Raw genomic sequence first — 26413 nt, 5'->3', positions numbered from 1 at the left:
GGGGGGGGGGGGGGGGGGGGGGGAGGGGGGAGGGGGGGGCTGTCATGAAAATATTTTAAAAATTATGGCATTAAACTCCAACCTAGTCCTGGATAATTTATTTGAATCCTGGATTTAAGGATTTAAATCCCAAAGCTTTATCACTCTGTTAGAAAAATGTAATAATTTTTTAGTGCTCTACATTTGTCTAAAGTTATATCTAGAGGAATTTCGCGAGCGAAAAACCTTCAGGGTCGTCATGTGGAAAGGCACTTATGAAATACGAATAAAAACAAAGAACTGCGATGCTAACGAAATATAACAAAACCTTCCAAGGAAACTGAGGCCCTATCTTGAGCGAGACAAAGGGAAACCGGGAAGAAAGGGAAAAGCGGTGACAAATCCTGTCCATTCATTAGGTCCGCCATAATTGAGTTGCGTAATTACTTAGCCGTTTACACAATAGCTGCTGTTATCTGATGCATTCGTCCAGTTATGCATTTTATTTACTTTGTTTTATATATACCTACCTTTTCCCTATTTTGCACCTACCAGAGACTTTATCCTGAGATGGGTAGCTGTAGTTCCTATAGAAAATCAAAGAGTTCCTATAAAAAAACCCGGCCAAGTGCGAGTCGGACTCGCGCACTACGGGTTCCGTACTCGAGTTTTTTTTTTGACATTTTACACGATAAATCAAAAACTATTATGCATAAAAATAAATAAATATCTGTTTTAGAATGCACAGGTAAAGCCCTTTCATATGATATCCCACTTGGTGTAGTTATCTTACTTTGAAAATTGAAACACATTTAAAAATTTTATTTTTTCAGATTTATTCCTGTATTTGTGCTATAGGAGCTACCTGCGAAATTGCATGATTCTAGGTCAATGTGAAGTACCCTATAGGTTTCTTGACAGACACGACGGACAGACAGACAGACAGACAACAAAGTGATCCTATAAGGGTTCCGTTTTTCTTTTAAGGTACGGAACGCTAAAAAACTTAAATCTGAGTCAATGTCGCACAGCGATGCATCCCCAGACCGTGATTATAGATAGTGCAGAATAGCAGCCTCACTTTGCCTCAAGTAGAGGCTGCTCGGCCTGAGGCAGCTCAAATGGATACGAATCTAATGAATATTCTCTGACGAGGAATTTGCATTTGAAAATACTCGTCGGGATATGAAAATTGGAAACTGCACTAATTTGATTTTGGAATCCATTTGAATGCAATCTTTGAATCGAATTCAGTTATTATTGAGAATAATATGCTAATGATTGAAATGGTGAATCGTCCATTTCGTAAATATGACCACAGTCAATACCTATATTATTATTTAACAGTTTACGCTCTTGGCAGCGCTTGAGGCAAACTTCATTTGCTTGTAATTTGAATACCTACTACCAAACTCAACCAAATATAGACATATTCTAGGAACGAGCACCTGTGATTGATGTCTGTCTATGATTTACCAAAGTTTCGTAAAAATTCAGTTTTAATTATATACTTAATAAAATATAAACGAGTTCATAGAATTGTATATAAATCGTTGAGGTCACGAACTTTAAATTAAAACTCGAAACACGAAAAGCACCTATGTGTAGGGCCTGCCTGAAATCGAATTCGGAGACCGAAGCTCCCAAATTATAGGAGAATGATCGCTTATAGGTACTATTCTAGCGTGTATAATATTAAACATATTATAAAACTTCAGATAAGTAATACATACAATTTTGTATTTTAAAAAGTGGAGATAAATCCCTACGCTTGTGTGTGTGACATAATATGCACGTAGCGACATATTATGTATACTACACAAGTGTAAATTAAAAATTGATAACACCCCCGACAAGTGAAGGTTACAGTAACTGCGGCTTTTCACTTTCAAACGGCTGAACCGATTTTCTTGGATTATAGCTAAGAACACTCTCGATCAAGCCACCTTTCAAACCAAAAAACTAAATTAAATTCGGATCATTAGTTTAGGAGCTACGATGCCACAGACATATACACAGATACACACGTCAAAATTATAACACCCCTCTTTTTGGGTCGGGGGTTAGTAATACATATAGCGTGGAATTTACGCACTTTCTGACACCTTCTGTTCTGGTTCATCAGACATAATGTTCGGTCCGTTGCCAGGGTTGGTATAAATACGTTAAAAGTTAAATTCAAACAGCGTTCAATACACAAAAAGGATTGAGGTGATTCTTTGTAAAAGAAAGGATAACACACAGAGGGAGAATCCACAATTAATCACAATAAGAGGAATGAAATCTAATCCAACAATGCCAAGGATTCAGATAGGAGTTTTTGCTTTAGGGTAAAAATCAATTTGTAATTTCATGGAATGAATCTCGATAGGTGATTCGGGTTCACTGTACCGTGTTTGAATGATTTGATGAAAGATTTTCAGAGTATTTTTAGGCGATGTATTCAAGAGCAAAACCACATTATAATACGATAAATATTGAGATTAGATATATTATATAGACTAGATGTTGCCCGAAACTTTATCCGCGTGGATTGAGATTTTTAAAAATCACAAAGGAACTCTTCGTCTTTCTGGGATGATAAGTAGCTTTTATCTGTATGCGGCCACGTGGAATTAGAAAAGAAGAAAAAAAGTGTTTATTTGGTGCCACAGAAAGACCGGATAAAATAATAATAATAATTGCTCGAAATAATTGCTGCATTGTGTGTGGTATTAAAATGGACTCCACTCAGCATTTCCTGCGCCTGTGCCTGTAATGCAGGCACAGCGCTGGTCTTCAATTAGATTTTTAAATAAATCAATTAGATTTTTTCTAAATAAATCAAATAAATCATTTCTGGTCTCCAAATAAATCATTTAGATTTTTTTGAACTTGTGTTTTTCCCGGCAATTAAAGATTTTCCTAAATTTTTGACGAAAAGGTATAAAACCTAGCCCGATTTGAATCTTCTTTTCATTTCATTTCAAAAAGGAGCCATAAAATATAAGAATAAAGTGAGAGAATTTCCGTATACAAGGAGGTTTTAAATGGTAATTCACAAGTAAACTGAAAGAAGAAAACAAGTGGAGCTAAAAAAGTTAACTAAACTTAATCTAAAGCCATGACTACAAATGGGAACAAACTTATCCAAAGCCCTGACTCTGTGGACGGACTTTAAAATTAGACGCTCAATGTAAGTGAGGTCTTGAAGTATATGGATTAAATAATGATAAAGCTGGGACGGTTCAGGATCCAGGACTGAAGTAAAGAAATTTACGGCTAAGTAATATTCCGGACGAGGTGAAGCCGAAACTTCCGAAGTTATTTTAAAAGGAGAAGGCGCTAGTCGAGTCCTTTTCCACTTAAGACATATACAAAATCTGTAACTGGAATTTTTCCAAAGGAAAATCTAAATCCAAACGGATGACGCCGCGGACATAACCCAATTAATTAATTGTATCACGCAGGTTTAAATAGATTAATTATATTGTAGCGTGAAATTCGTAGAGCAAAAAAGTTGGCACGAAATACGAGAACAATGTCAGTTCCATCCCCTTTTACTTAAGTGGGAGCCGATGCTAGAGATGCGAGAGATGAACCATTTCACAAATAGCATGTGAAAAATCACTTTAAAAGCCTTTTCATATGAAGCACTTGCTAAAGTAGCCTGTGAAAATCGCAAAGCAAAATCTCACATGATTTGAAAATCAGTACATTTAATCCTGCCTTATTGTTTAAATGTCTCGAGTGCACGGTCATCGACCCGAGCTGAAGAGCGTGCTAGCGAGACCGCGCAGGGCTGCGTGTAAGAAAGAGAAAGCATATAGTACAATTAATGAAGCAATTCTGTTCAATTAACCATTTGCTACATTTCAATCATATATGCGAACAATCACTTTCCGTGAAAACCATCGTGCGAAAATCAGTGCTTTTGATCTAGATTAATGTAGTAAACCATTGTAAGGGCGAAAATTGAAAAATCACTTTCTGTAATAAATCGCCAGTGAAATCAAGGTTCATTTTCCTTATTAGGCTTGCGCTTGACAACAATCATGTTTGGAAAAGCAATGACGAGGTCTAAGTTGGTGCGCGTTTGCCTAAAAGATGTCTATTCACTCTTGTTTTGAAGGTTTAGGCTATAGATACGTAGCAGAAAACACGGATCCCAGAAGGGCATTCCAAATTTTAGCGGTTCGTATCAAAAACGTTGAAACCAACCAACTGTGAAAACAAATTATATTTCACCAAATGAAAATGATTTAAATGTAGCAATCATGCCCAACGCTAGCCGGCGCCGTCTTGCGTGATCAGAAATCCGAGAGAGAGAAACGTGTTTTAATTCAGAAAGTTTCCCCGTACCTAACTAGGTTCTTTCTGCCATTGCAAGTTTCTACAGAATCGATTAACATCCGACTTGCTTTACTTCGAGAAAGAGTTAGGGGCTTTGAGATTGGAATTGTTGATAATGAATTTAAATTAGGTTAGTCACTGAATCAAGTTAAAGCTGACCTGTTAAACCCCGCTCGCACAGTATTAACACCGCGCGTTTCTTTAATATTTGATAGACTATCTGTGAACTAAATTTAGTTTACTTTAGTAAATTATTAGTAGTAGTTTATTTTAGTAAATTTAGTTCCGAGCAGAATCAGTACCAATATTAACACCTCTATTAGTTAATTAATTTCGCATCAATTACATAATCACGTCATTAAAGCAATTCCGTAAGATAAGTTAATGGCACACCGCTGTTATCTCTTATCTCAACTGTTGAAAAGATTAATGACTTTGATTAATCACCTAGACCGCATTAATCTATCTAACATTGCCCAAGTCTAAACTATTTTGGGAATATAAAATGAGATTGAGATTGAAAAGGCTTTTCAATCTAGGGAGATAACAATCTACTTATAAGTGATATAAAGATTCATCATCATTTTTTTAAAATTTTTCAAAGAGCATTTTACGGCGCAGTGGTAAGCTTATTAATGGGAGATTTTTAGAATTTTATAATTTCCAAATGTCTGGTCTGGTCTGGTGGGAGGCTTCGGCCGTGGCTAGTTACCACCCTACCGGCAAAGTTGTACCGCCAAGCGATTTAGCGTTCCGGTGCGATGCCGAGTTGAAAACAAAAGAGTATGGGTTTAATGAAAACTGCCATACCCATTGCAAGTTAGCCTAGTTCCATATCAGACTACATCATCACTTACCACCAGGGGAGATTGCAGTCAAGGGCTAACTTGTATCTGAATAAAATAAAGTGTAACTAGGTTATTACCGCTTCAAGTCAAACTAACTAGGTTAAAATAGTTATTTCCAAATTGTAGGTGTGGACCGTGAGCACAATAATTACGAATCACTTAACATCGGTTGCAGTGGGAGCTATGAACTGAAAATTTTGCTGCGCGAATTTGCGAGCTCGATTTTGCACGTGAAATAATTTGGTGAAGCCGTTTTAATTTTTGCTGTTCTATCGAATAGTTTGCCTTCTATTCGGTTACTAAGGGATCATTTTTCAATCGTAAAAATGACTTTTAAATTTACATTCATACCAATATTATAAATGCGAACGTGTGTCTATCTGTGTGTCTGTTAACTTTTCACGGCCCATCCGTTAAATCAATTTTGACGGAATTTGGTATAAAGATTATAGCTTGCATCCAGCGAAAGGATATAGGCTACTTTTGATCCCAGAAAATCAAAGAGTTCTAATGGTATTTTTAGAAACCTAAATCCATGCGGATTTTTCCTTTTGACTTTCACAATTATTTTTATTTTACTTTGACGTAGGTATATACCTAATTACTTTTCTATATCCTTCCTTATCCGCCTAAACAGACAAATCTGTATGATAACCCCCCCCCCCCCCCCCCCTCCTCCCCACTCCCCCCACTACTAACACATGCAGGAAAAGGAAGCAGGCAATACGCACCGCTAACATGCCCGAATATTAGTAGAGATGAAATCGTTATCTCTTTTTTTCAGTTTATAGACTAGCGCTAGGCTGCAATCAGACATGCCAGCAAATGATTATGCTTACCTAGAAGATGCCTATTCACTCTTGACTTGAAGGTACCCATAATAAAAGTGCAGGGGAAAACTGTTTTAACTCTTTTAATCCCTGTTTCAACTATTAATAGTATTCCAAATGATAATACCAGGAACGTGAAATTCACACCTCTTCTGACTTTGAAAGGGGTGCGATGTTCGATTAGATTAAAGTTCATGCTTAGTTTAACCACGTAGCTCAGTTAGTGATACCTACTTCTTATTATCTTCACCGAGCTTTTCCTTTCCTTGAATATTCTTGCCTTTTCTTCTTTTACTGATACGGTTAGCCCGCTTCCATTTTAGACTGCATCATCACTTACCACCAGGTGAGATCGCAGTTAAGGGCTAACTTGTATCTGAATAACTCGTCTAGGATAGTCCGCCGATTTCTCAACCTATCGCCCTGACCCCCGGCCGTTTGGTCTCCCCTGCCGGAGTGTAATCTACATGTATGTAGGTTTATTTCTTTTTATGTATGTAAGTGCATTACATTTCTTGTCGGCTATTATGAAATGAAATGAAAATGAAATGAAATGAAAATTTATTTCACAAATTTAGATACACGCATTTCATGGAGTCCTGGCCCCTAAACTAGGACAGCCCGTATTATAAGGGCCAGTGCCTTCTCATAGAATGTTTATAATTAATTGATTAAAATCTAATTCTAAGTTAAAAATATAAATATAAATTGTTATGTAAAGGTTGATCTGGTGTGTGTGTGTGTGTGTGTGTGTGTGTGTGTGTGTGTGTGTGTGTGTGTGTGTGTGTGTGTGTGTGTGTGTGTGTGTGTGTGTGTGTGTGATGGTGTTTGTAAGTGTTTGTGTTGTGTGTGTGCGCTAGTGTGCGTATATGTCTATTTTTTGATCAGATTATATTTTGCGCAGTGTATGTATTTAGTAGTTTTTCTGTTTCCTCGTAATTATATTATATAATTATATGTACTTATTTTGTACACGAGCGTGAGAGCAAAGATATGCGAATCACACTAATATTATAAAGGAGAAAGTTTGTATGTGTGTGTGTGTGTGTGTGTGTGTGTATGTTTGTTACTCCTTCACGCAAAAACTACTGGACGGATTAGGCTGAAATTTAAAATGGGATAGATTATACCCTGGATTAGCACAAAGGCTACTTTTTATCCCGGAAAATCAAAGAGTTCCCACGGGAATTTTAAAAAACCTACATCCACGCGAACGAAGTCACGGGCATCAGCTAGTAAAATATATAGTGCGGGTAGTGATAGGTCATCATGGAGACAGATGCTCGTCGAACAAGCTTCGTAGAACATAGCAATCCTACACATTAGATTTTGCTTGGCTAAACCTCACAATGTAGTATTTACGCACCATGGTTAGTTCATTCTGCCATGGAGGTTAGCATTGAATTTAATTTGATGATGAAAATAAACATAAGCCTAAGTATTGCAGACATTTTAATAACTTCTATTTTCAGTAAAACTGAATAGATTTTAAAGTATGTGAAAGTCTTTAGAATTTGAATGCATCATTTAACTTAAAAAGATCTTTATCTTTCCTAAAAATAAAAAATAAACACAGACTATTGACATTGGTAAAAGCTGTTGGTACAACAAGCTTCAATTGGAAAAACATTGAAACATTTTGTCTATATTCATTGAACTGAAAATAAAGTTATTTGGAAAACACTATTTTTCATTTTAAAAACATTTTTATTGTACAAACAGTGTTTTGTAATAAAAAACATTTTATCGCAAAGCAAAATCAAAAATTGATGACAAAGTTTATTATAAAAGACAACTTAAAAAATACGTTCAAACATACTTAAATATAAAGCTTCGTCAATTCATATGCCTTTTACCAGATTCAGCCATATTGCATCATGTAACAAAGTCTTTATATTATTATGCATTTTAATGAAATTCCACTCTTGCCTTAATCCATCCTTTTTCATCCATCCATTCCACTTTTTTTTTTGTAATGAAAATCCATACTTCCATACTAATATTATAAATGAGAAAGTGTAGCTGTTTGTCTATCTGTGTACTAGCTTTTCAGGGCCCAACAGTTTAACCGATATTGATGAAAGGTACAGATGAAAGGAAAAACCTATAGAGTTAGCTTACATCTCGTGGACGGGCATAGCATACTTTTTATCCCGGAAAATCAAAGAGTTCCTCGGGATTCTTAGAAACCCATCCGTTTAACCTATTCAAATATGTTTGGTACAGAGCTTGTCTCCCGGAAATCGACATAAGCAACTTTTTATCCTGGAAAATCAAAGATTTTCAACGGGATTTTGGAAAACCTGAAACCACGCGGACAAAGTTGCGGGCATCATAATAAAACTTATTATAAAGCTTCATCAATTCATATGCCTTCACCAGATTCAGCCATTTTGCATGAGACAACAAAGAGTCTTTATATGCACTTTAATGAAATTCCACTCTTGCCTTAATCCGTCCCGTTGGTGACTTTATTTCACCCATATCATGTTCCCACTTACATTTTAAACGGTTAATTTAAAAGACTCAGCGGTTGTAGGGTTTCTGATGAGTTTGCTCGCGAAACTTTGCAGACTATTGCTATTTCTGCTTCAGATCTTTTGAATTAGCATTCACATTGTTTACACCACTCAGGGCATTGAATGTACGAATATACTTACTTTTATTGTACACCACCAAGTTCAAGAAAAGAAAAACATAGGTAGTAGCGACCCAGCGATCTCGTCTAGGCACCCAAAATGGTGCAAAGGACATAGCTATAGATATTAGAGGTGCAAATATATATATTAGTAATTTCTAAAATTAAAATAAATAAATGTATTGATATATTTAAAAACTTAAATGTATAAATGGCTTTTCCAAACAAAAATTTAAACAAATATTACTTTTACCTTTTCTAATACATCTCACTATTCGGAGTGCTTTATTGGAGAGAAGGACTTGGCCATATTTTGGCCAAGTTTTGGCCAAGTCCTTCTCATTCTGAGAGGAGACCCATGCTCTGTAGTGAGCCGGCCATAAGATGATCATAATGATGATAATGAATATTTTCTCATAAAATAAATTTTTAAAACGCGCATCCCGAATTCTGGAACAAAAGTCCTAATGGGATAGAATTTAATTTAGCGGAACAAGGTATTGTAATAAAAATTTTGGCAAGAATACCCGGAACGACGTCAGTTCCAGTAACTCAGGGCGAGGCCGACGGGCCTGCGTGATCTGAAATCTGAGAAGATCGTATTTTAATCTCCTAACTTTTCTCGTACCTACTGTCACCCTCAGGGTGGCAATTCTTTTGACCTCTGTGACTTTATGGTGAGTCATGGTCAATCAAATGTATTATGCATTTATTTCAATTAGGGTAACCAGTGTCTTTTATGCTACGAGTACGTCTGTGACTCTACCACCGGTTTTTCCATAAGTAACTTTTCCCGTAGTTGGTAAAAAGTATAAACGGTCAGTCCACGAAAAGTTCCAAGAATAATTTTATTAATTTCCAAAATGTTGCCAGATCAAAAAATACGACAAAAAGCATTCCAACGAACCTTCCCTGGATTCTAAACTTTAAAAACTACCATCTATAGACCTTCCAGGTTAGCCGCTTTCAATATAGACTGCATTAACACGTAACGCCAGGTGACATTGCAGTCCAGGGCTAACTTGTATCTGAATGAAACAAGTGTAAATTAAAAATTTTCAACACACCCGACAAATCATTTTCAAATAAATAATTATGTATATCTAGGCAACTTCCATCTTGACAGCTTGACATTTGTCAATTGACACTTGAATATTATGAACCTAAGGGTTATCTAACCTTCTTTTCTACAAGAAAACTAGAAAATAGCTGATAACTTTTAAACGGCTGAACCAATTTTTTTGGATTATAGCTAAGAACACTCTCGATCAAGCCACCTTTCAAACAAAAAAAAGTAAATTAAAATCGGTTCATTCGTTTAGGCGCTACGATACCACAGACAGATACACAGATACACAGATACACACGTCAAACTTATAACACCCCTCTTTTTGGGTCGGGGGTTAATAAAATAAAAGTTTTTGTAATCGGTTATATGCATCGCTTGACCACTTGATAAAATTGGACACAAAAATAGCTCGTATAGTGACAAACACATTTTTCTTTTTGTTGCGGAAAATCTCTGAGCCATACGGGAAAACAGAAAGACTGGAAAAATAAATAAATTCCGCTCGGACGAGGCTACAGGGAATAGCTTGTCGAAAGCGAGAAGCTACCGAAAATATATACTAAGAGATGCAATTTATTCCATTATGAAAATAGCAAAGGAATTTCCGAAAATTTCAGGATACGTCTGCCTCTGTACGTTAACAATGAAATAGCGTGAGAGCCCACGGGAAATTTAATTAAGATGATTGATCATAGCTCTGCAGTCCAGCCGTGACCACGACCCATGCAACTGAATCGAAATATCGGCAAATAAAAATCGAATTAATCGTGGACCAAAAAACCAAAAAAGACCTGTGAGCTGGTCCATTATGGGTTCAAAGCTTTTTATTTTATGTGGAACTGCCAGCCATTTTGGGTTTATAGATTGGAAATTGGTTGCCACTTTCTTCGATATTCAATGTATGAGTTATTATCTCCCATCTATACACTTAAAAGAAGAAACTGACTGATTGACGTATTATCAGCATACGAATCAAGCCATTGGCTCTAAAACCTGAGGTTTTATATGCACATTTTCTTTTCAACGGAATATTTTTGATACTCAAACCACGTGGATGAATTCTGGGGTAATAACTACATATTTCAGTAATTATCAAGCACCTCTCTAGAATTTCCCACTGGTTCTCGGTCTATATTACAGTGAACACGTACGATTATAAACGGTATCCGTGTGAAACAGCCCCAAATATTTCCGTGCGCGGTTTCCGCAACATCTTGTTTATGCTCATCTGTATATTTATGGCTGGCGTGGAATTTGAATTTTCTCTTTGACTCCTGCATGATTCAGGTATTACGTAACTTTGCAGCGAGCGCTACTTCCGAAGTGCTCTTCAAAGTATGTTGTGTACTTACAGATCGGTTTTCATAACCTTATCTTAATATTACAGTACTCAAAATATTTTAACGTTTGTACTATAGTGATTTCCATTATAATAGATTGTTACGGCCATACTCACGTAGGTATTTATTCGATGCAAGCCCGATTAGTTTTGAACCCATCTGGGGTCCTTTTCCTAGAGACTCAGCTCGCTATGCGTCACGGATGAGACTGCAGGCCCTTACATCGACTAAATACTTACGTGAGTAGGTACCTATAGCTGTAACAACCTATACTTATAACTAAAAATAACTGAAATTTTTCATTTTTATGCTTTATTTCTCATCTTACATCATCATCACAATTAAGTAGGATGCCTCTATGATGATTTAGCCTCAATAGCTCAACGGTTATAGGAGCGGACGAAATCCGAAAACTCGGAGGTTCAAACCACAACCCACCCGTTGCACTATTGTCGTACCCACTCCTAGCACAAGCTTTACGCTTAGTTGGAGGGGGAAGGGGAATGTTAGTCATGTTTAAAATGGCTAACCTTCGTTAAAAAAAATTATGATGATCAAGCCATTTCGCCGGCTCACTACTGAGGACGGGCCTCCTCTCTAAATGAGAAGGACTTATGCTACCGCCACGCTCTGGCTCAGTGCGGATTGGCAGATTTCACACAGCTTTGAGAAAATCGTGGAAAACTCCTATACGCCCAGGTTTCCTCACGATGCTTTCCATCACCATTAAATCAAGAGATATTTAATTGCTTCATTGTAATTTAATACAATGCAATATTCATACTTTAATCACACTAATATTATAAAGGCGAAAGTTTGTATGTGTGTGTGTGTGTGTGTATGTTTGTTACTCCTTCACGCAAAAACTACTGGACGGATTTGGCTGAAATTTGGAATGGAGATAGATAGTATCTTGGATTAGCACATAGGCTACTTTTTATCCCGGAAAATCAAAGAGTTCCCACGGGATTTCGGAAAACCTAAATCCACGCGGGCGAAGTCGCGGGCATCGGCTAGTCTATGATAAAACCTGCATAGTTTCATCATAAAGTATGTCAAAGAGGAGATTCGTCGAGCCATCGCAAGCCTTTGACACCGGACTGGATTCTATCGATTCCATTTACGTTTCAAAGGGTCGGGATTGCTGGCGATCGCAAATCGAATGTCTCATTTAGTTTTCGAGTATTCCTGGAATCATTTCTCGTTAGCTCGGAGACTATTCGGACTATTTCAAATCACATACGTATCGGCTAAAGAAGTGTTTAAACACAAATATTGTAATTTTTGGAACTTGAAAAATAGTTATTTAGTGTTACAATGGGCCAACGTGATATTTTGTTCCTCGATTCAATATACTTACGCCGCCTGAGATCAAAATATTTTGACCCTTCGTCACAAAAAAACAAAACACATACATACTAAAGCACTGAAGCACTAAAGCAAAGAACACGAGTCGCGAACCAATCACAAGAGTGAAAGGTGGAACTCCCGTAACCTAATGCCAATTTTAGTTTTTCGAATAGTTAGGTACCTAGCGTACCTAGATATGATGAGAAATGTTATTGTCTAGACCGGAAATAAAGCAATTTATAGCCGAGTGATATTGGAACCGACGAGACGAAGCCGAGTAGTTCCCAAGGGATTTAAAAGGACAAGGCTCTGGCTCAGTACATCGACAGCACTATTATTAGATATGTTCATGCAAGTGCCAACAACAAATGCACATAACTGCAACTCAATCGGATGTTTTCCTTCCCCGTTAAAGCAAGTGATTAATTGATTAAGACGCACATAACTTCGAAAAGTTAGAGGTACCTGCCCGGGATCGAGCCCCCGATCTCCCGACTAGTAGGCGGACGTTATAACCACTAGGCTATTACGGCTATGTGATATTATATCTTAAAGCCGGAAGAAAAAGCTAGTATCTTATAGCTGGCAAGGGCAACCCCATTGGCGCCATCGCACCCCTGCTAATCTTCAAAGTTATTAACGATTTTTGCTACATCATGCCTTTTAATATAAGTACGGGTAGCATGGAAATGAATTTATGAAAAGTAACAAAAGGGCGTAAGAGACAACCAAAATGCCGTTCTTATGTTATTAGGTAATGCTTTTCAGAGTTATGTGTTTCTTAGGCAATTTAAAGTTACGTAGATACATAAATAGATAGCTAGATAGATAGATATAATATATTAGATATACATAAATATACAACGTTAAATAGAATAGAAGAAACTAATCTTACAAGTAACTTTTGATTCGTCAAAGCTTTGCTGACAATAAGAATTACTGGTTTGGAATATCTTTCCTACCGAGAGTACCGGCAAGAAATTCGGCGGTTGCTCTTTTTAAAGATTCGATATAAGTACAATTTTTTAGATTTAGATTGTATATATATTTTTGATTTAGTTTTTCAAAATTCCCATGCGATCTCTTTGATTTTCCGGGACAAAAAGTAGCCTATGTCACTATTCTGGTCCTTAACAATACCCATGCAAAAATCACGCCAATCATTGCCTCGTTGCGACCTATGGTTGCGACGTGATTGAAGGACAAACCAAAAACCAACAAATTAACACACTTTTGCATTTATAATATGGATAGTGCTGTTCTAAGCGCAATCCAATGTATGATCCACCTTAGAAACGACGATGCAACATCAATATCAATCATACAATAATAGCATGTGGCTTCCCGTAGTCGATTAATTAATTATTATTGCTATCAACACGAGCGATAAGCCGTGCTAATGGAACGGCTGTGTTGATCCCAACTGCTGAAAAGATGGATGACTGACGAATTGGCTAGAGGTCACATTAAACGGCGTACACAATGGCCCAACACGCTCGACCAAAGCAAACAGAAAAAGTTTTCATTTCTTTGGCTCATTAGGTTTTTCAAATGTAGAGAATATACCGTGAGTGATTTCCATTATAAGTATAGGTTGTTACGGCTATAATCATGCATTTAGTCGATGTAAGCCCGATTAGTTTCAAACACATCCGCGGTCATTTTTAGGGTTCCGTACCTCAAAAGGAAAAACGGAACCCTTATAGGATCACTTTGTTGTCTGTCTGTCTGTCTCTCAAGAAACCTATAGGGTACTTCCCGTTGTCCTAGAATCATGAAATTTGACAGATAGGTAGGTCTTATAGCACAAATATACAGGAATAAATCTGAAAACCGCGAATTTGTAGTTACATCATTTTTTTAAAAATGTGGTTCAATTTTCAAAGTAAGATAACTATACCAAGTGGGGTATCATAAGAAAGGGCTTTACCTGTATATTCTAAAACAGATTTTTATTTATTTTTATGCATAATAATTTTTGATATATCGTGCAAAATGTTGGAAAAAATAACCGAGTACGGAACCCTCACTGCGCGAGTCTGACTCGCACTTGGCGGGTTTTTTCATAGGGACTCAGATCGCTAAGCATTAAAATACCTACTCGCGTCGCGTTTTGTCACTAGACGGATAGTCTTTAGTTCTGGCTGGTAGTGGGATACATTTTAACCTCATGCAGTAGTCTGAAAACGGCTATGAATGAAACGAACAAATAAAACAGCCAGACAGAGTTACAAATTCGTTTGTCAGTTGCCAGATTCAAGCAATTCCGCATGCCGAGTGCATGCTACGGGAGTTCGTAATGTGCACTTTAATGAAATTCCACTCTCGGCTTAATCCAGCCTAGTTAGAACTTTATGAAATGGCCTATTTTCTTGTTCGTCCATTATGTCGTACGGTTTTATGAGTACCACAGAATATATTAAAGAAAAGTGCATAATAGACTTTTAACGACCCACCTAGGGCAGTGGTGAGCGTTGTGCTCTTATAAATGGAGGGTCACAGGTTTGATTCCCGACAGGGAAATTTGGGGATTTATAATTTCAAAATTTTCTCTCAATCCTAGCCTAGTGGTTAAGACCTTTGCCTTTTATTCGGAGGTCCTAAGTTAGATTTCAAGTACGTACCCCTAACTTTTCGGTGTTATGTGTAAAACATCGTGAGGAAACCGCATGCCTGAGAGTTCTCGATGACATTCTCAAAGAGTTATGAACTCTACCAGCTCAGAAGTGGGCCTGGGTTTAGGAGCCCACATCATTATTATGACAGACAGACAGACGGACCGATGGCGATGTAAGGACAGAGGAGGCTTGGTACTGAATAGGGTCCTGTTGGCGCCCTTTAGGTTGGGACTCTAAAAAAGAAAGTATAATCACGCGCAACAAAAGACAACGCTCCCTTTGTCACGCTCAGACTGGCGTCATTTAAATTGATTCACGTGCTATCGAGTTTTGTCCCTCGATTGAGAGGTTTTCTTTGAACCCGTTCTCAGTAGTGGGCCGACGATAGGTTAGTGATTATAATGAGTAATGACTCTATGTCGAATCGTATATGGCAGGATTTGGGACCCCACCGCATTATTATGACAGACAGACGGATCGATGGATGGACAGAGGAGGCTTAGTATCTACTGAACAGGGTTCCGTAGGCACCCTCCAGGTGTAGAACCCTAAAAAAAAGTGGGATTATGTACACAAAGAACAATCACGAGCCTCCCTTTGTCACGCAAGCTCAGACAGGCGTCATTTAAATTGATTCACCTGCTATCGAGTTTTGTCCCTCGATTGAGAGGTTTCTTTGAAGCCGAGACTCTCATTTGAATTCTTGCCGGCGTTTGCTTAGATTTCATTTATTTTGTCGTGACTAATTGTCGTTTACCTTCGGGATGGTAATCTTCTCATCTGAGGTTGGGATATCTATCTAGATTCTAGGTATATTGCTTAGAATTGAAACTTCGTAAAACTTCTTTATTTCTATTTGGCATAGTAGCGACTATAAAGGTGCTAGTTAAATAACGTTGACCCGAGTCAGTAACTGGATGGATAGCAAATGTTTTAGACTCTATTTTGGACATTTCATCCATACGTTTTAGAGTCAGCACTCAGCAGTTCCTGTTATAATTACGAAATTTTTTTTTAAATAAAATTCTTAAATAATCTTTAAGCATAAGAGTCGGGAGCCCACTGCATTATTATCTTAACAATACTCCTGCAATTATGTTGAATTAAAATCTATTCTATTCTATTCTAAAGGAGACACGACCCTCAGTAATGAGAGATGATTAATCTGTGGACTAGAATTGAGTGTGGATTCAAACACCCAATCTAATCAAACAAGGCTTCCAAGCCGATCAATAAGCCGGCAATACCGTAAGCACACGAGTGGATTACACTACAATTCGGTTTCGGGGTTCGCAATTAGACCAAATCAGGCGAAGGAGGCGCTTGGGAAACTACGTGACATCTCTTCGTCGTAAATCCTTCAATGCTGATGCAGACAAAAGTATTATAGCTCCGAAACAAGATCGCTAACTATGGAACTCATTATCTTCTTAAATCATTAGCCAAATTTTTTTTATTTACTTATATTTATTTGGGATGGTAAAACAACTAATAATGTGTGATAGGTAAGAAAAAGTATAATCTACAAAATAAAGGAGACAACTCAATAGAATTATAGTAACACTGTTTACTGAATTCAATTGAAATATCTAACTACTGAACTGAAAATTCGCCAAATTGCAACAGTAATGTTTATACAGAAATTTTTACTCGTATATATTATATATAATTTATAAATAAGTAGGTATAATTTTACTTTTAACAATGCGTTAGGTTTTCAGATCCTTATAAACTCCAAGAGAGGCAATCTATTAATCACATACTGCAAAGAAGCAAAGAAGTATCTTGTGATGTAATGGAGTTGGTTGATTGGTTGGTCTTTCAATCACGTCGCAACAGAGCAACGAATCAACTTGATTTTTTGCATAGGTATATGGGTACCTGCGTGATTTTGCAGCAGAACTACTAGTCTAAAATTAATACAAAACAACATACAAAATAATAATATTTTATCGAAATATAAACGAACGGGTTTGTGATTTAATGATCGTTCCTTAATCAAGTTACCGTCGCTCCCAATTTCCATACCTCCATTTCTAAATGCAAATACATACGAGAATAAATTCGCCCTCATACCCGAAGTAAGGGGGGGTTTCGTGCCAGGAGTAGGTTGGAGGGGGTGAAATTCAATTAATCACTAATACTTAGTTCCACCACATGATAGGTTGGCTTTATAGTTAAATGAAACTTTTTCGATTGCAAGTTGTTTTGTACCGGCATCTTTTTTAGGCTTCCGTACCTCAAGAGCAAAAGGAACCCTTATAGTATCACTTTACTGTCTGTCTGTTAAGATCCGTCAAGGGAATCAAAACTTATGGAGTAAGAGCCAAACATGATTCTAAGTCAACGGGAACTAACCTACTGGTTTTCTTGACAGACACGACATACAGACAGACAGACAACAAAGTGATCCTATAAGGATTCCTTTTTTGTTTTGTGGTACGGAACCCTAAAAAGTAGCCTAAGTCCGTGTTCAAGATACAAGCTATCTCTAGGTATGTATACCAAAACAGATAGACACACAATTTTTGTACGGACTATAATAGCCAATACGAATAGGTATTGAGATATTGAGATTGGAAGTTTTTGAATTACTAAAATTATTTTGCTTTTAACATTAATAAAATTAATCTCGGAATTCATCTTTACGTCCATTAACCGTGGATAGTTCTGAAATATTCCAACGTAATAGCTGCGAAGTGAAATCCACTAAAAGTAATAAACGTTTTTTCCGAGCGATAAAATATAAGAAATCGCTCGATGTATTTACGACCTCTAAACGTCGTAGCTCACTTACACGACACCGCTCCCGCACGGTAAAAGAATGAACATTCAAATATGGGTTTGAAGTCGTACTCTGTACATACATTTTCACAGTGACAACATAAAATTGCAAAAAACGCGCAGCAAGCGAGCTTGCCGCAATCTAGCCACTCGATGGTTGACGTCTAGCTTACCACGCGCTTCAATCGAGCGAAGCACGCGTCTACAGCGGTTTGTGGACCACTGCAGCTAGTTGTCACGTGCGCAGTAGGGAGACGCCGTACTAGCTGTCATCGCGTGGACAGCGAGCTTTCTCCTAGCTGTCGGTGCCTGGATAACTAGCGGTTTCTTCGATTTGAGGTGGAGCCGTGCGTGTGTTGCGTGGGAACGGAGTCGTGTAAATGAGCTATGACTTTTGACGCTGACGCTACCAAAACTTTTATTGAGATGTAAACAAACATACCTTGACCTCCCTGGCGCAGTGGTGAGCACTGTGGGAGGACCCTGAGGTTCGACTCCAGGCAGGGGCAATTTGGGATTTTGTTATTTCAAAATTTTCTCTGGTCTCGACAGGTGGGAGGCTTCGGCCGTGGTTAGTTACCACCGGTAAAGTAAAAGTTGAGACCAGTAAAGCCGAGCCGCCAAGAGATTTAGTGTTCCGGTACGTTGCCGTGTAGGAAACAAAGGGGTATGAATTTAATGAAAATTGCCATACCTTAAACTGTATCACCGCTTACCATCAGGTGAGATCACGGTCAACGGCTTACTTGTATATAAATAAAAAGAAATAAAAAAATAAGTATAAGAAATCGCTCGATATATTTACGACCTCTAGCGCTGACGCTACCAGAACTTTTATTGAGATGTAAACAAACATAAAGAAAAGTTTTTCATTCGGCCGAGAATATTTCACGAGAACCATAATACGGCCCATCTCAAACGGTTTATGTTTACTCTGCATTACCATAGAATTCTTTTTTATTAAACATACTCAGCTTATATTACTAACAGAGATAGTTGAACGTTTCAGTAGTGACAGATAGGACAAAGCCACAATCATCAATAAAGAAGAATGGATATTTGCCAGTTGGCTACTTCTTCCTTTTTAAATTACTATCTTCGGCAAATTCTCTAGTGCATTTTATATGTACAGAATTTATTTTATTACACAACAATAATTCATATTTACTGATGTGGTATTTCTAAGGATCGACAATTCAATTGTATAAAATTATAGATCTGACACTATCACCAAAGCCTTTAAGGCCTTTTGGCGAAAACATGTCTTAAATGTCTTAAACACTAGGCTATCACAGCTTTTTCAAAAGTGATTGGGATGATCAAATTGTATTCTTATGTCAAATTTTTGTCACCGAAATAAATTCAACAGCCGTTCTAATCTTATGCTAAATCTCTTGGAAAACAACAAACAACGAGATGTTTTCTCGTCCAAATTAGAATTGTAAGACTTTATGTGTTTATTTTGCCGAAACTTCTTATAATACACAAATAACACAAAGTACCGAGAAAAAATACTTACCACTTAAACCCATCTGGGTAACTGTAACTTTATAAATAAAATACAAACCTAGACAAAAATATTTTTAAAGACCCGATCTACCCTAACGTTATCTTGCGAGATGAATTGAAGGTCGTAAAGATACCGTCCAAGAAATAGCTTTTTATATATCCATCCATCCATCAGCCTGTATGCGTCCACTGCTGGACATAGGCCTTTCCAAGAGCGCGCCACCAAACACGGTCCTCCGCCTTCCTCATCCACCCGCTCCCCGCCACCTTCTTCAGGTCATCGGTCCAGCGGGCAGGAGGTCGTCCCACACTGCGCTTACCGGTACGCGGTCTCCACTCCAGAACACGTCTGCCCCATCGGCCGTCGGTTCTGCGACAGACATGACCTGCCCATTGCCACTTCAGCTTGCTAATCCTTTGAGCTATGTCGGTCGCTTTGGTTCTTCTGCGAATTTCCTCGTTCCGGATTTTATCCCTGAGAGTAATACCCAACATAGCTCGCTCCATAGCGCGCTGAGCGACCTTTAGTTTGTGGACGAGGCCAACTGTCAGTGTCCACGTTTTTATATAAGCCTTGGACAAATACAAAGCGAGTCAGCGGCGATGCGCGAAGGAAATTCATGGGACATCACAAAGAACTTTTTTACTCGACTACGGCAAAGCCGAAAGGAAGGGTTATGCTTTTAGCAGTCTATGTATGTATGTATATATGTATGTATGTTTGTATCCAGATTCTGTGTGTTCCACCGTAGCGCCTAAACTACTGGGCTGATTTTGATGAATGAAGTATCAATCGATTCTTTGTATTGTTTGTGAGTGTTCGTATATGTTCGCACGAGTTGAATTCGTACGAAAATGCATCCAAATTTTGGTTAGCCCTAGTCTTCATCCAGTTCATTATATTAAGTCCTCTAGAAGCCATGTGGTTACCGGCTTTTCAAGAAGTTGTTTTTCCGCCCCTTGAATAACCCCATCTTGACATAATATAGGGGTAAGTCACCGCCGAAGGAAATTGGTTCCACAGTTTGCACGTGCATGGAAAAAGATGTGGCGCAACGGGTGATCAATTTGCACCAAGTACCCAGGTGGTGAGGGTAAAATCGTTTGTGGTGTTGGACACTTTTACACCAAAATAAAATAAGAAAATACAACATTTTAAACCGTAGACCGATAATAAAACTTTTGATCTAAAAGTTAAACATACAAATACTTTTGCACCCCAAGAAGCCAGCACTTAGCCAATTTTAGTTCACCCACATCTTTCTAAAAGCCGCATACATAATGTATGCAATGCATTATTTATCTGTGCCGACCCGCGCCGCTCTATCTACGGAACCAGTTGTTTCTTATTATTCTGTTGTTCTCTGATATTTTTGTTCGCGGAAAAACAGCGGCATCGCTGAAATTACGTTACAATAAATCACTGAAAGATGTTGTAGGTTTTATTTGATAAATAAAATTGTAGTCGAACGATGTTGTGTGGATTTTCATACTTTACTAGTTGATGGACAAACGAACAGACCATTAAACCAACAATGAAACTTTCGCATTTATAAAATTGGTAGTGAAAGCTCACAGAGAGTGAGAGCTACCTCACTCTACTTCACTCTGACAGAAATGTTATATTGTACATCCTGGAATATAAATGAAAATGACAAAACGACATATATTTTCAGCGACAGACACCTAACATGGCGACCAAATTAATACAAACACCCTCGTCTGTTCTGTCGGCTGGTGTGGAGTTTTAATTCCAAATTCCGTTTAAATTGCTTCGGAAATCTTTTGCTTTGTATATGTATACCATATATGAAGTATTTGCTTCTTAGGGTACCGTAGCCGAAGGGTGCCCACGGGATCATATTACTAAGCTTCCGCTATCCGTTCCGTCCGTCAGTCTGTCAGCGGGCTGTATCTCATGAACCGTAACAGATAGAGAGTTGAAGTTTTCACGGAATATGTGATTCTATTGCCGCTTTAATAACAAGCAATAAAAATTTCAAAATTGCTGCCATGAAAAAAATAAAAAAAAATATTTCTTGTACAATAGTACTCGAATTTGTTTTTGAGTATGTGTTTATGTATAATAAGTATGTATATAACGAAGTTAAAGGGAAAACTATCTTACAAAATATTCTTGGTGTCGTTTTTGTTATGTAAAACAGCTAGTAGATATATATTTTAACGGGTCCTATATCTACCCTACACTGCGTGTGGTGCGACAGGAACTTATTTGACCAGTTTTAAAACTGTAATGTAGGCTTGCGCTGGACTTCAATCATACCCAATAGTAGATTATAATGCAGTCTAAGGTAGGAACGTAACTGCCTCGAAGGCGTCTATTCAATTTTCTTTTGGAGGCTCCACTTTTATAGCTTACGGGGAAAACGGAAGAGTATTCTACCTTAATATTTATTCTAGCAGAGCGTTAAAAAACGAGCAAGCGAATCGTTTAATTTTGTTTGTGTATTTAAGGGTGATTTATGCTAGACCGTGCCGGGCTCGAAACATGCGTCAAACCAGACACACAGATTGTAAAGTGTGAAGTCACACCAGACCGTGCCATGCTCCGTCCGTCATGCTCGGACGGATATTTGCAATCCGCAGATTGTCTGTGCGTTGGACGTGTCTCGATCGTGGCACGGCTCGGACTCGGCACGGTCTAGCATAAATCATTCTTAAGACTGGTACAAAATACATCAAACAAATCATTAACCAGCTCTTTATCTCTAACAATATTTATTTGCTTTCATTGTGATACCAAATGTTCGGAGTTAATTCAGAAGCTTACATTTCTTGTTTAATTGTTTATACGTTTCTGTTAATATAACGTTTCTCCCGTTTGGAGGCTTTCCTATTTGTATTTAATTAAGTTCTTGCGCTGAATAAACGGAATCTTGATAATTAAATTTTATAAATGGAAGCCTTAATAGCTTAAGGGTGAAGAGTCATAAATTTTAATCGCTTGTTTGACTTTTGTCTTAGCCATATTTAGCTGTAGTGTAGTTGTGTGGTTTCCTCACGATTTTCCTCGCAGGAAGTGGTTCGGCCACAGTCTACCACGCTGGCTCAGTGCGGATTGGCAGACTTCACACACTTTTGAGAACAATATGGAGAACTCTCCGGCAATCACGTTTCTTCACGATGTTTTCCTTCACAGTTTAAGTGATATTTACTTGCTTAAAACATAATAACTCCGAAAAGCTATTATGACGTAGACATCAGCTAAGAAATGATTTTTGAAAATTCAGCCCCTACGGTGGTTAAATAGGAGTTTGAGATTTGTGTAGTCCACGCGGACGAAGCTACCTAAGCTAGTAGAACGAAGCTGAGCTAGTAAAAAAATAAAATAAAATCATCGTCTTGATATAGGAGAGCGAAATAAGTAAGTAGATACTTAATATGTTGCTAAAGTTATAACGAAGCATTTTTCCCTCCGAAATCCTGTGAAATTACGGAAACGAACAAAATCTTAGCCAAGTTCTTTGTATTCAGAACAATGGGAGATGGTCGAGACATAATTGTCGCCGAGAGGAAGGCAGGTGGGGCAAAAACTTTCTGATGCCAACATCAAAGAAGTTGAAAGTAGGCCAGTGGATGTTATTGTGAAAATGGCTTGGAAATATTGAAAAGTAGCTGGCTCGCCCCACCGGCTTCACTCGAGTGGGTTCCATTTATGAGTAACTGCCTTATGCCCACGACTTCGTCTGCGGGGACTACACAAATTTCAAACCGCTATTTTACCCCTTTAGGGGTTGAATTTTCAAAAATCCGTCCTCAGTGGATGTCTACGTAATAATATCTGCATGCTAAATTTCAGCTCGATCTGTCCAGCGGTTTCTTGCCTCGCATCGTATGATATTTCTGAATGAAGTATATAAAACAATACTCTTTAGGTGTAATCGTTCCAAAAGTCTAAAAACGTTGTCGAATTTATGATATCAAGTGTAAAATAAGGGAGTATATAAATACGACACTGTTTTCATTAAATATTGAGGTTGTAATAAATTATTCAACGGGATTTACGTCGACATAATATTCGCTTTACTTTAGCTGTGCTAAAGTAAAATAAATACAACATTCAAAAACGAGAAATAAACAATTCGCAAGCGACTTGATTCCTTAGAAAATTAATTCCAAGTTATTACAAAGACTGTAGGTACTCATAAATTGCGATTCGATAACTTTATTGATTTCGAGGACAAAGAAACGGCGCAAGCTGAATACTATTACAGGAAACGTAGTGAAAAGAATCGCAAATATTCAACATGAATTTTCTTTTGTTCCAGATAATGCGCGCCAAGTTCATCGATGCTCTAGTGCCTTGAGGCAATATGAAAGTGAAGCGGGGTCTAGACGTGAGGCTGATAGCCTTGTGTACCACGTGCTTCCTGCTGCCCGCCATCGCCTGCCCCACCCAGTGCATATGCAAGTGGAAGAACGGCAAACGGTACGTCGAATGCACCGACAAAGACTTGAAGGCGATCCCCAACTCCTTAGACTCCGAAACTCAAGTCCTCGATTTCACCGGTAATGATCTGCAAGTTCTACAAAAGGAAACGTTCCACAAACTAGGGCTGTTGGACTTACAGAAAATTTATCTGCAGAGATGTCGCTTGCAGAAAATCGATAACCATGCCTTCAGGGGACTCGCGAACCTAGTCGAGTTGGATCTCTCCAATAATTATATTACTGTCATCCCGTCGAACAACTTCGTATTTTTTCCATCTCTAATGAGGTTGTCGCTGAGCAACAATCCTATTACGAGCATAAAGATGCACTGCTTCCAACATCTCTCCTACCTCAATACGTTAGAACTGAGCAATTGCAAAATTGAGAACGTCGAGCCGGAAGCTTTCTCCGGCCTGAAGCATTTGGAATGGCTGCGGCTGAACGGCAATAGATTATCCAACGTTCAAGGCGATAATTTATTTCCCGACACGTTGCGGGGCATCGATCTCCAAAACAATAATTGGAATTGCGATTGTAATTTGAGAGATTTACATAACTGGCTGTCGAATTTCAATATGCCACACGCGGTCGAGCCCATCTGCTCCCTACCTGAGCGTTTGAAAAAACGAACCATCACGAGCGTAAATGAATTCGATCTAGCTTGCCTGCCGAAACTGGCCCCTACCACTGTATATATAGAAACGAACGTCGGGAACAACGTGACCCTCGAGTGTATCGTGAAGGCCGTGCCGGAGGCCAAGCTACAGTGGTTCTATCAAGGACAACTTATTCGGAATTATTCAACGTCCGCGGCGGAGCCTCATCACGTATTTTACGTGGAAAGCGGTGTCATCGACAAGAAGAGTGAGTTATACATTTTCAATATCGGGAACGATGATAACGGCACGTACTCCTGTGTCGCGGAGAACTCTGCAGGAAAGGTCCGCGCGAACTATACGATAAAGATTCTAGTGAAAGAGGAACCCGTGGTTATCGTGGTCACGTTCCCTCATAGACACGTAGTGGTGATAATAACGGTAGTATTTTTAATTATAGTATTATTAATAGCAATAATAGCAGTCGTATTATTAAAATTTAAAACGGACACGAGAAGCAGGAAGAAGAAAGAGAGCGGAAAGGACGTAGCGCTGTGCAATCAAATTTTGCCGTCTAGTAGAAACAATGGATCGCTGCCCAAGAACAACGGCAGCGTTATAGTGAACGCTCATTCGCATCACGCTCTACATTACACGGTACAGACGAATCGAGAGTACGAGCCGAGCGATGCGTACCAAAGCAATAATATGAAAGGCTTCGTCGACAGGAATCCTGACCTAATTAGCGACGCGGAAACTGTCGCTAACAATGCTCAGAATGAGAACACAGCGCTCTCAGTGTACAAAGCGCAAACTGCAAATGACACCTTTCAAGAGGAGACCGCGTTTACCGCTCAAACAGCGCCACGGCAAGTCACGTGGCAGGATCAACAGACGCTGACGAGCATGCCTCCCATTAGCATGCCGCCTAACGCTATGTACCAACACTCGGCCGACGTGCACCTCAACCCCGGCTGTTTCCTAGACAGCGACGGTTATCCATACGACTACGGCCTTCCGAAACACCCTTGTCAACGACCTCCGCTCATGTCAAACTATTCCGTGGTCGGACCGTTCTACCAAACTCTTCCCCACAATAGACCGAAAGGGCAAAAGTTAGTATGCAAATTCGCAAAAGATAATGAGTTTAACGCGGCGGCGCCAACGTGCCCCAATTTCGAGGTATTTAACGGAACTAATGTACGCCGTACTTTGGAAGGCTATCCGGTACCTCGGAACCGGCCAATCGCATTCGTCGGGAACGGAACTGTGTATTATAACGAGGAATTCGTACCTTCGCCTCCAGAAGGTTACAAGACTGAGCCGATTCAGTGCTGTGCGTCAACCGAAACGTGTTCAAACTGGAACCCGAAAGGGACTTGTGCCGTAATGGTGCCGATGGGAATGCCCGAAGGTCCTGGAAGGTGTTATCAAGTGGAAACTAGGTGTGTCGATACGCAGACGACGGACGCTCGGATGCCTGGAGAAGGAGCTGATAACGTGCTAAAACCACTGCCACAAGTATCAAACGCCAAATGTGCTTCAGATATCTGTTCAGAAAGCCCCGACGAGGGGTATGTGGGGGATGCGAACGACATCTGACGACGTCGTCGCAACGATAACGCGTAAACAGGGCAATTTAGACGCTACTAAAGTGATAAAGCGACTGAATATGAGAATAGTATTGTACATACGCTTACTGAGTATACACGGACAGAACGTTTCTGTGTAATGTGCACAATCACTCGTGTTAAGAATCAAATTCTTGTACATCATAATGTTTTATACATACTCATTTCTATTATATTTTTATAGGCGAATAAAATGTAAGCTTAGACAGTCATATTCAATTCACCTATCATGTAAAAGTTAAAAGTTGTTTTGTAAAGAATGACTATATTCAACCTCTGAGTATTTAAATTTTTTATATATACAATCAAATTTCTAGGAGAACGAATTTGTAAATTTTGCGATGGTTATTTTGTCAGTAATGCCTTAAATATTTCTCAAATCACTCTAGTCATGAATACCAATGCTCAAACCTTTGTATTTTATTTTTTATACTGGT

The 26413-nt window shown here is 38.6% G+C and overlaps 1 protein-coding gene across 2 annotated transcripts in view; it reads left to right on the top strand.

Annotated features, from left to right (window-relative positions):
- The window catches only part of LOC123869839, a 68200-nt gene extending 42020 nt beyond the window's left edge, over positions 1–26180 (top strand). For both annotated transcript variants that reach the window (XM_045912900.1, XM_045912901.1), the window contains exon 2: positions 23587–26180. In XM_045912900.1, the coding sequence (XP_045768856.1) occupies positions 23632–25947 (2316 nt within the window). In that variant the 5' untranslated portion in view covers positions 23587–23631 and the 3' untranslated portion in view covers positions 25948–26180. The remainder of the gene's footprint in view (positions 1–23586) is intronic.
- The last annotated feature ends 233 nt before the right edge of the window (positions 26181–26413 follow it).

The sequence above is a fragment of the Maniola jurtina genome, chromosome 11, assembly GCF_905333055.1.
Source record: "Maniola jurtina chromosome 11, ilManJurt1.1, whole genome shotgun sequence".
Classification (NCBI taxonomy): domain Eukaryota; kingdom Metazoa; phylum Arthropoda; class Insecta; order Lepidoptera; family Nymphalidae; genus Maniola; species Maniola jurtina.
This window is presented reverse-complemented; position numbering and strand designations above follow the sequence as displayed.